This window comes from Phalacrocorax carbo, chromosome 8 (genome assembly GCF_963921805.1).
Source record: "Phalacrocorax carbo chromosome 8, bPhaCar2.1, whole genome shotgun sequence".
Classification (NCBI taxonomy): Eukaryota; Metazoa; Chordata; class Aves; order Suliformes; family Phalacrocoracidae; genus Phalacrocorax; species Phalacrocorax carbo.
The window spans coordinates 9386933-9398249 of record NC_087520.1 but is presented as its reverse complement, the minus strand read 5'-3'; the positions used below and the strand labels follow the sequence as shown (position 1 = coordinate 9398249).

Here is an 11317-nt window from a genome sequence, read left to right as displayed (position 1 = left end):
AGGACAGAGGGCAGTACAGCCACAAGAACATTCACGGTAGTTGTTTGTTATTTAATGCATGAGGCAGTATAAACTAGGCAGACAAAGAGAATTAAGAATATGAGGTAAAGAAGAGCAAGAATTCAATTAGATATGGTAGCACATAGGCCTGAGTGGAGATTTGACACCCTTTGGTCAAGCATAAAGGAAAGAGGAGAGGTGTCAAAACCAGTAGCCTTTGGCATGAATGGAAGAGGCAGAGAGAGTCATCCCAAGCAACTGAAACAAAACTAAACCAATCAGAAAGCAGAGGGGAAACAACCCACAAACAAAAAACATAATGAAGAAAAATATTCACCTGCAGTAAAAGCCTCTGAGAAGTGTCAGGAGCAGAAATAAGCCCCTTGTTTCTAGCGTCACAGGTTTCCAATAATTTGTGAGGGTTCTGGTCACTTAACAACATAGAAAGCCAACGAGGAAAGGTTCAGAAAGCCAGGACAACTAGGGGTGAATACAAGAACAATCTTCCTAAACCAGAGTTCAGAACGTCCCAAGGAGACAAAGAACTGACAGGAAAAGGGGAAAAAAAACAGGGAACTGCAGACCACATGAACACAAACAAGAACAGCACAAAAGGAGAGGAAACAAGAACCTCCAAGACAAGAACCTTTTCAGTGCCAGGTCTCAGTTCGTAGTAGGGATTACAGCAGTAAAGCTCCATATAATAAAGAACTGTAGGTATTTGTAGATATTATCTTTTTTCTTCTTCTTTTGTTTTCTTTTTTTTTTCCCCCCACTCTTGATGAAACTGATTTGCATCAAACTCTGAGGCACTTCTGTCCCAGGCTGAACTTGGGTTTGCAGCTCAGTGGCTGAGCTGATCTGCCATCCAAGCCCCATGTCATCTGAATTGTTGACATAAAAGTTTCAGGCTCCCCCAGAGGCACACAGCTGCTTTGTGTTTCCAGGAACTCCTGCTAAATGATTTCTGTAATTCACCCAAGCACCAGACAAACCCCAACAACAAGCAAGCAGTATGCTGCATTTACAGCAACAGAAATATATGGCATTGAGAGTACAGTCACTCAGCTGGAGGAATTATGACCTCTATATGCAATACAAGACCTGCTATAAAGCACTAAAAAGTTGTTCTGCCTATTGTCAGATCTAACCATTATCCTGGCAATTTCTCAACTTCATTCTAAACACACAGAGCTGCTGCAAAGTATAAGGTAGCTGAGATGAATGCAGGAGTAAATGTGAAATCTGATGTCCTTTGACAGTTAGGGGAACAGACCAGATAATATAACAAGCTTCATTTACCCTCAAAATTCTGCATGTAGCTCTTGGAAAACAGTTTATATCTGCAGAAGCCTGGCCTCGTCTACAATAGCTTAAGAACCTTGCTAAAATAAAAACACTGATAAGCTGAGTTTGACTTTTATACTTCCAAACATTTTTAGTCACACCTCCAAAACTCAGTTAAACTGGAATAATTAGATGATGCATCATTCACATGGATAGGGAAGACCCATGAAGACTTCTGCTCTGTGAGAACTGCTGGAGACACAGCACCTCTAGTTTCAATGGAGGGAACTTGAAAGGCGCTTTGATACAGTACTACTGTGCTCGGAACAAACACTTATATCTAGGAAGAAAAAAACTCCATCTTTGCAAACTTCACTATTACATTAAGTAGCAAATGGGTGACGTGTAAAAGTACAATTTTCCATCTGCATCCATAACATTCACAGATAAACTCCAAATATGGAGGTCCCTGGATCAGCTACATTAGCTGCTTGCTGGTGACACAGGGCCTAAACACAGCATTACAAATAGAAGCCTAAGCTTCGACATTGAAAACAAATTCAAGTTCGGCCATCATTCACAGAAAAAGGGCAGTTTTCAATTAAGAGGTTTTCTATCACACAGGGCGTTACAGAGCTAACTATGAAGAAGAGGCTAATAGCCATCAGTAGTATGTCACTCCACCTTTTTATAGATTATCTCAAAATTACCATCAGAATGATGGCTAGAAAACATCCATGTAACAACAGCAGACAAACTATTTGTTTCATCAGCAATCTCCTCTTGAGATTACCCAGAACATGCAAAATAGCATTTGTGATTTATTTCAGGCGGAGATCTAATCTTAAGCTCCTTAAATGTGTGCCACAATTAGCTCCTAGAACCGAGTACACCAAAATTCTCTTCCAACCCTCTCCATTTGGCTTCTTTTTAAGGAGCAGTGGGATGTGTGCTTACCTCCCTCATCTCACAGAAACAACTGCGTTGCTGACCTCATCCTGAGACCCGCAACAGAGATCTAAGGGGACTGCTTTGGCATCAAGCTCAGCATGCTCCAGTTGGAATTTTTTCCCCTACCTTGTTATGGCAATGGGAAACCAGTCACAGTACCATCATACTAATAAGAACACTAAATAGCAATGAGAGCTGCAGCCGCAATTCATGCTATCAAATAAATACACTGACGAAGGCTCAGCCAAGTCAATGTGCTAAATGGACAAGCAAGACATTCTCTCCTCGAATAAAAATCTGGTTTATGTGACGTGTGAACACCTGTTGATAATCCACTTTGGGCCGCCTTTTTCTCCGTGACTGGCTTCTTGCACGAGTACCACCAGCGCTGGCACCCTCCGTGTGGGCAGTCCTGCTACCCACATCAGCTTGACCTCTGGCAGCCAGATGCAATCCATCACCTGACACCTTCTTTTCTCCAGCTCTGCCCAAGTGTTTCTGTTTCTCGCGCTCATCTTCTGCTCTCCCTCGTCCTGATCCAACTTTCAAACATCCAAGCGTCTGAGAGTCATTTGTCAGGGCTAGCTCCTCTGAGAGAGTCTTTGAGTCAGCTCCTTTCTTTGCTGAGGACTCCTGCAGTTTGAGTCTGTCAAACAGCTGTAAAAGAACACTTGTGTATATGACCACATTCAAAAACCAAGAGAGGCCGCTTGTTTGGCCTTTCTACGTGGTATTTCCTAAATCAGAGCTCACAATACACAATTAGTGAAGAATCTTTACCAGCAATAAATACTACATTTTCTTGCCAAAGTCAAGCTGTGACAGAAGGTGAATGGGTCCCTTGTATGCGTGTGAGTGTCTTTGTGTTAGCACCAAGGGCTTTAATTTGGGGAGCAATACTGATGTGCAGTAGCATTTAACTGTGGTCAGGAACAACAGAAAGCTACCAAGTTTCTCCATTAGCTCACTTTCCCCAACTCTTGTAATGTTGTCAGATAGTATTAGAGAGATTTCCATCCTTGTAAGGGGCCTCAATCAGCAAAGGTGTATACTGAAGAAATGATGGACCTTTTGTGTTCCCCAAAAAAACCTAAAAGAGGCCATGCCGGTGTTCTGGGAGGTGAGCAAACCACAACCAACAGAAGAATAATAAAAGCTAGAACAACAGAACCAAAGCACTATATGGACTCATTAATCTAAGAAATACATGGTGCTGAAACTGAAAAAGAAACTGCTTTTACTCTGGCAGCAGGCAAGCTTTTATGAAATACTGACAAATGAAAAGCATTCTCAGTTAGCCTCTCTCTTCCCAGCAACAGGATGGCAAGCCAGTCCCTGCGAGAGTGGGCTAAAGGAACAATGACAACTTGATTATTTTAAACTAATCTGTAAGAAAGGAAGGGTGGGATCTATCAGAAAACAGATTTAAATGGCAGAAATTCAAAAGCAAATTCCACACAGTGAAACTGTTTAAAAATGTTTGTGATGCTTCCCTGATGTTCAAAAGGCCCAGAGCTATGCCATTCAACAGGGCCGGCCCTGTTGTCATTTTTTTTTTTTTTCCTTCATTGTTCAGAAGTTCATCTATCATCTCTTCAGTTCTCAACTTCACAAACATCTTTCTTGCAGCTGGGTCCTAGAGAGTGTCTTGCTTTGGAGCAACATGCAGAATCTTGGGCTTCACGGTACCTAGACTAGAATTGACCAAACAGACGCACCATTTCCTTGGCTGGAGGCAAGAGACTGTTGCTCCATGAACATTAGTATCAGAGTTGTGCACTGCCAAATCATCTGGCAGGACAAATGTGGACCCAATCAGTCATGGGTGCAATAAATGCAGAGAACAAATAAATCAAAAACCACATAGTGAGCTTATAAAAGGTCAGCATATTGCACAAAGCAGTAGCAGCAACTGTGATTTGACATTAGGAACTCTCAAGTGGAACTTCTCTAACACTGAACTATGGCCAAAGTACTTTTGTGCTGCTTTTGGCTGGGGTAGGGTTAATTTTCTTTGCAGTAGCTAGCCTGGGGCTATGTTTTGGATTTGTGCTGGAAACAGTGCTGATAACACAGCGATGTTTTAGTTCCTGCTGAGCAGGGCTTACACAGAGTCAAGGCCTTTTCTGGTCTCGCCCCACTCCACCAGTGAGTGGGCTGGGGGGGCACAAGGAGCTGGGAGGGGGCACAGCCAGGACAGCTGACCCCAGCTGGCCCAAGGGATGTCCCACACCATATGGCATCATGCTCAGCATATAAAGCTGGGGGAAGGAGGAAGGGGGCGACATCCAGAGCGATGGTGTTTGTCTTCCCAAGCATTATGCGTGATGGAGCCCTGCTTTCCTTGGGATGGCTGAACACCTGCCTGCCAATGGGAAGCAGTGAATGAATTCCTTGTTTTGCTTTGCTTGTGTGCACAGCTTTTGCTTTACCTGTTAAACTGTCTCTATCTCAACCCAGGAGCTTTCTCACTTCTATCCTTCCAATTCTCTCCCCCATCCTACCGGGTGGGAAGAAGCGAGTGGCTGGGTTGGGCTGAGTTGCCGGCTGGGGTGAAACCATGACAACTTTCAAAAAAGGTCAGAAAACTGGTTCCCCCCTGCCCTGTTCAAGTCACTTTAGAGTAATCTGTAATAAAAGGAGGTAAAAGACTTCAAATGTAAATATAGTTTTCCAGTCAATGCTCCCCTTTTACTACTTTGAAAAAAAAGGAGATACTGAAAAAAAAGAAAACTGCAGATGGTTACCTACCCGAGTTAGTGTGAGCTGAGGTTCTGCATAGAAAGCTTTGCCCATTATTGGTTTCCTGTACGTCTCATCTACGTCTGTCAGGGCCTAGAAGAAGGTAAAAGAAACAGAAAGGTCAAAATTAGAAGCAAACATGAAGAAGCTTTGGACCAGGTTTGTGTCAGAGCATTATGAAATTACGCTCTGAGAGAAAAACCATCCTAGGGACAAGCTGTGCTTTGGAGCTGGCTTCTTAATCATCTAAGTTGTACTGAGGTATAAAAGCAATGGCAAAGCCTAGCATCTCCTCTGTATTATTTGCAAAATCTTTCTGAGCCTTGCCTGCAAAATCTTTCTGAGCCTTGCCTGCAAAATCTTTCTGAGCCTTGCCTGCAAAATCCTTTCCCTCCCGCCACCTATTTCCAAACTTTTCACAGCCCCAGGCTCACAAATATTTAATAGCTGCTTTTCCATCCGCTGTCTAAGATCTGCATGAGGTAGAACACAGGGAAAAGCTTTTGCCACTGACATCGCAGTGATGTGTTAGTGAAAGAAAACAGAGAAGTGGCTACCACTATAAGAAGATTGGATTTTGCAGAGAAAGCTCTGAAAACGTCTGATATTCCTCATATTGCACCTTCCTGGGTTCTTATGCGAAACGTTTGAAGATGTTGGGAGCGCTTCAAAGCTGCTCTCTCACCTGAAACCTCTCTAAGACGGCTGGGCACCTCTCAGATGTACCAATCCATCACCAAGCACCACTCAACCCTGAAACCCAGCACTCAGTGCCAGAGCAAATTAGCTTTATGAACCGCAATACCATATTAATCTTCTCAAAATGTAGTTTGCTTAAACCTGTTGCAAATTTCAAGTTTTCAATAGAGCAGTTATAAACTGAGGGCTGGAACAATAATTACCATATTCCAGAACTTGTCAAATGCAACCAAAAACCCTGTGCAGACTCCACGAAGCCCTTTGAAAGTGCGGATATGGACATTGATTTTTACACCATCTCGGACACAGCGATGAAGCTCCCCAAGTGGGCTGCCTTCATGGACTGAAACAGAAAGAGAACATCACTGGTCTTCAACAAAATTCAGATATATATAGATAGATACAGGTGTATTAAAAATATGTAGAAATCTACTCTAGGTAGAAGAACGGCACATCTTGGCACAACACTTGTCTTCACAGCAAAAGAAATGAGAAGCCCCAGAGCACTGCAACACACTGCAGCTGGAATTACTAGACCACCAAAACTCTCCTTTCAGTGGGGACAGCAATGACTTCAGAAAATAAGAAGGTTTCGCTTGACATAACCCATAGCCAAATCAGCCTTAGCTGAAAATCATTTTGCTACATTTCAAAAACATACTAAGTAATGCTTATCTTAAATAAAAGTGGTTTAGAGGGAACACAGAGCTCATGGAAGCAGAGAGAGTTTTGCAGAAAACACAAAGGCCTACTTAAGGCTACCTCAGATTAGTTACAATCTGTTATTATTGTATCAGATGTGTTCCTTTTCTTTGCAAGATTTCTGAAGTCACCAATAGACGACTCAAAGTTCTTCAACTAACTAAAATGGATCAATTTAAGTTGATGAAAATGTATTGTTTCAGTTAAAACTTTCAGCAGCCAGCTGAACATCCTTCAAAGATGTACAAGTCTTTATCCTTCAACGATGTACAAGTCTTTGGCAAAGAAATAAAATTACTACAAGCAGCAGCCACCAATGAAACCACGCCAGACTGCAGAACAATAATGCTTTTAGTCGGGGCAAAACCGAAGGAATTCAGTAAAACATACAACTTACCTGGCAATCACAAGCCTTATCTGCACACTAGAAATTTTTGCAAGTGCAAATTATCTAGAGGGGTAGGTATTATTTACTTTACAACTTCCACCCACGCCACGGTGAAGCCATTGCAGTGATAAATTACAGCTACCTGTCTGCTTGTGCAAACATAGCCACGGGATTGCTGTGCAACTCCTACTGAGAGCTAGGGAGAAGTATTGGTCTAAAATATCACACAGTTATTTGTATTAATAAAAACATCTGAGTCAGAGATGACCTCTCGCCTTATGCTTTAGGGACTATGTATTCAAGGTTTGATTTACACACAAGAAAATGCATCCTGTAAGTGTAAAATATTACCGTATGACAGCTGACGTGCAGTATTTGGCTGCATGGTAATTCTTTGGCACAGCAGGGAAATCTAAAGCAGTTTCCTCTGAATTAACCTAATCACTTGTATTTTTTGAGATCCATTGTCTTCTTGCCAGCCCTCCCCAGCTATCTAGCTGGAGAAAATTGCTTTCACACAGTGCATAAGCTGTCTCAGTACCTCCCAGCTTTGTTTACGGGGGTCTTTTCATGGGTCTCTGGGCTTCCTTCAGCCTAACTGACAGCAAACTTATGTTCTGAATTCACAGGGCCATCACGGGAACCACAGATGACACCATCACTACATGAGATTCATGCTTTTAATCAGGTAACAGTATTTTTTCTAACCAATGCTAAGAATCTGCAGGATCATTTTAGATTTAGATTTTAGTTTCATATGTTCCTTTTTTCATAGGAACTTTATCTACAACTTCTTATAAAAATCCAAGTACAATCTTTATTTCCAACTATGACTTTGCTTGTTGGCACCCCATTAGGCCTGGCAGGAAACACTACTCTACAGCTCTACCAAATCTAGGCAATACATGCTCTTCTTACTTTTCTTTGCTGCATAAGGTTCCAGCTTCTCCAGGACAAAACTCTGGCTTCACCTGATCTAAAGGGCAGAACACATCATCCAGAAACCTTTCAAGAATTTGATATCCTCTTCTTCGAAAAAATAAAACCAGCAATGCAAGGAATTTATTTTTGCAACATACCTCTTCTGCAAGCAACAACGCCTGCAATGACCAGGCTCTGCATGCAGCTAGACTTGCCTGTGGCTTTTGATGCTGTTAAATATTTGTATTAATAATTTTTCAACCCATAGGGAAGAGAGTTAACTAGTCAGTTTTGTACTCAAAATCCAATCCTTATTCAGATAAAATAAGCACGTGCTTAACACCAGGATTCTAAAGATTACTAGAAAACTACTGTAAGCCAGAGCACAAGTACCCCAGGAAGGAGAAAATAAAGATCCAAACTCTGGTTAAGTTCAGGTCCCTGCTCTCAGGGTAGACTTTATTAAGAGGAAAGATTTTTTAAAAAAATACCAACGCAAGTCAGAACAGCTGAAATAACTTGGAATGCTATCAAATGCCTTCCTAACAACTCTGCGGTAACCGCTTGCACATGAGTTCTCTGCCCTCTGGTAAATGCAAAGTAATTAGAAATAGCTTCTCCTGAACTGATTCAAAACCAGCGCTAAAGTAGCTTCCTTCTTACTTTTATGGCTACTGAAATCACCCCTCATCGCAAGCAAAATCTTGGCTGCATTTTACATTTCTGACATGTTGAATTTAAGGAACACGTCATACCTTGTCACAGCTACCTGGGAGCGCAGCATCATGACTGTGGGTGCAGTAAACCACGTATCACGCTTACTTTCAGAGGCAGCTACTGCCCTAGAATCCAAGCTTCAAAAGCTGGCCCACCTGCTGTGCAGACAGGCCCCCTGCTTATAGGGAAAGGACACAATTTTGGCTATAAATTATTCTTAAAACTCTCCAGACTGTGTCAGTTGACAGTCTTCTTCAACGGTCTACACTGCCTAGCCTTAGATGTATGGATATTAAGTATGTGCTTTTAATGGAAGCACATAATTTATTTGCTAGACCACCAGTAAAGTTAATTTTTACAGAGGTTTTTTCAACTTCCATCACAGTAATCCAAACACAGATTCCTTCTATTAAGATCCTAAATAAGTATTTAAGGTTAATTCTTTTGGAAAGCCTATACCAACTGAACCTCTGCATTTGCGCAGACCACTAAGCTGACATGATATTTAGGATCACGCAGCACCTATGGAAATGAATATATTATGTTTTGGTGTCTCAGCAAGAAAAAAGTTCTGCTTTGGGCACTAAGAATTGAACACTTTGGGATTCACCTTTTCATAAAAAGGACAGTAAGGTGATGCTAGTGCTTAGAAGACATACTTTAATTCCAATAAACTCCCCGTATTTTTAATGAAGAACACTAAAGTTACACCACATTTGATAGCATTGCCATTTGGCTCTTGGTGTAGGTGCACAAGTTGCATCCTTTAATACTCATTTACCCTTAACAGCCCTTTAAAGGGCTACCACCCTGACCGCGTGCATAAATTTAGACAAGAAACTTGCATCATCATGACAGATTATGAATTTAGCAATATCACAGCTGCCTCCCACCTCAATCCACTGTTCTGTCATCATGTCACTAGAAACGCCAGTGCTGTATTTATGCCCCAGGACGTACAGTTAGTAACCAAGGTACAGCAGTGTGTTACAGACTCACGCTGTGGTTATAATTTAAGTATGAGCTGCACAGGCTCAAACCTGATTCGTGGTTTAAAAAGAGTACTTTTGAAAGCACAGCGCTTTTGCATCCTTTCTTCCTTAAAATCAAGAGGATGAACATAATTAACCAAGTAACAGCAGAGGACGTCACTGTAACACAATGAGTGCCACCTCCGAGTGATCCGTTCTGTGAAACGCACCCTTCCTCATTTCTGCACACAAGTTTCCCAGCATTTCCCCCACTAGCTGTTTTCCCAAAAAGCGGGTTCGTTTGACCGGGGCGCAAAAGACCCAACTCCACGCAGAGCGGAGGTATTTTATTCGATGGTGATAACTCCGCACCGGGAAACTACAAGGTGTTTATACATTTCAATGTGTCAGTCACAGCTAATATTCACACCCCCCAGCTAATAACTGGTTAGTGCCTGTCTCATTCCAACTTACAGGTACAGCTCCCTTTGCGCTCACCATGCATGCTCAGAGAGCCAGGGGCTTATTTGAGTAGGGGGTTTTCTGGCTTGTAGGCATGATTTTTAGTATTGTGCTGAGGATAGTTCACCTAAAGGGCTCTTTGTCTTAGTTCTTATCAACGTCCCAATTAGTTGTTCTCCTTGACTATACACTTTATCACCCTGTCCTTGGCGTCTTCTGAGGTATGATATCCCCTTTTATCAGTCTCTGCGCTCTCCTCTAAGGATATATATAGTCATAAAACAAATACTTCCCTGCCTCTCAGCTCCCTTCTCTGGCCGCCAAATTCTGTTTTGCCAAGCTCACAGAGTTCGTTGTTATGATGGCTTAGCAAAAAATTCCATTTTCTTCTGGATATCAATAAAAGCATCATTTCCCCCTCCTGACCCACCCACCCGCTTCCTTCAGCCGCCCCTCTCTTCAACCTCCCAAACTCCATCCCAGCTCCCACCTTCGCCCGCACCCCTCGGCCCCACTCATCCCCCACCCTTCGCCATCCCCCCGCACCCTCAGCCCGCACCCCGCTCCCCCTTTCCACCCCAGCACCCCCGACCCCCCCGCCATCCCCCCTCAGCCGCCTCACGCCGCCCGCCCTTACGGGGCATCCTGGTGAGGACGTTCCGCGGCGGCCGCCGTCGCCGGGCCGCCGCGCCGCCCTCGGCCGCCTCCTGCTCGGGGCCCGCATTGACCATGAGGCTGCGGAGGCGCTGGATGCGCTCGGGGTCGGCGGCGGCGGGGCCGCGGCGGGCGGCGGGCGGGCCGCGGCGGGCGGGAGCGGAGCGGCGGCCCCGCGGGCGGAGCAGGCCGCGCTGGAAGCTCTCGTACTCGGCGAGGTTGTTGAAGCAGGGTGCGGCGGGGAAGGGCAGCGGCGTGCTGGCCGAGTACAGCGCCAGCAGCGGGTCGAAGCGGCTGGAGCTCACGTCCAGGCGGCTGGGGCTGGGGGAGCGATCGGCCCCGGGCCGGCGGCGCCGCTGCTCGCCGCCTCCCGCAGCGCCCTCCTCCTCCTCCATGGCGGGCAGCGGCGCGGCGCGGGCCGGCCCGCCGCGAGGGGCCGCTGCTGCCCGCCCGCCCCACGCACAAGCTGAGCCGGGCCCGGCGCGGGGAGGGGACACCGCCGAGCACCGCCCGGGACCGGCCCCGGAGGGCGGAGCTGCCCCCGCCCGGGCGGCGGCACCGGCGGACGCTGCGGTGTCACGGCGGTTCCTCCTCGGTTCGGTTCCCTGCAGCGGCTCCACCGCTGTCTGTGCGTTGCGGCCTCCCCCTGCGGGCCGCCCCCGAGCCCCCCAGGCCGGCTGGGGAGCTCCCCCGAGCAGGGACCTCGCCCCGGGCACCAGGCAACGGAGTCGCACCTGGGCGGAGGGCGGCTGCAGCGTAATGTGCGTTTCAATCCGTAAAAGGGGTATACGGTGCAGAAACATTTCTCCGAAGAAAAGCAAGG

At 45.3% G+C, this 11317-nt stretch overlaps 1 protein-coding gene across 1 annotated transcript; it reads right to left on the bottom strand.

The window, feature by feature from the left end:
• Positions 1–772: 772 nt before the first annotated feature.
• Positions 773–10918, bottom strand: LSM11 (LSM11, U7 small nuclear RNA associated). The gene is made up of 4 exons (XM_064458561.1): positions 10478–10918; positions 5883–6022; positions 4990–5073; positions 773–2895 (listed from the first exon to the last, which is right to left on the bottom strand). Exons 1-4 carry the CDS (start codon positions 10887–10889, stop codon positions 2488–2490), a joined length of 1044 nt encoding a protein of 347 aa, XP_064314631.1. The 5' UTR covers positions 10890–10918; the 3' UTR covers positions 773–2487.
• Positions 10919–11317: the final 399 nt, after the last annotated feature.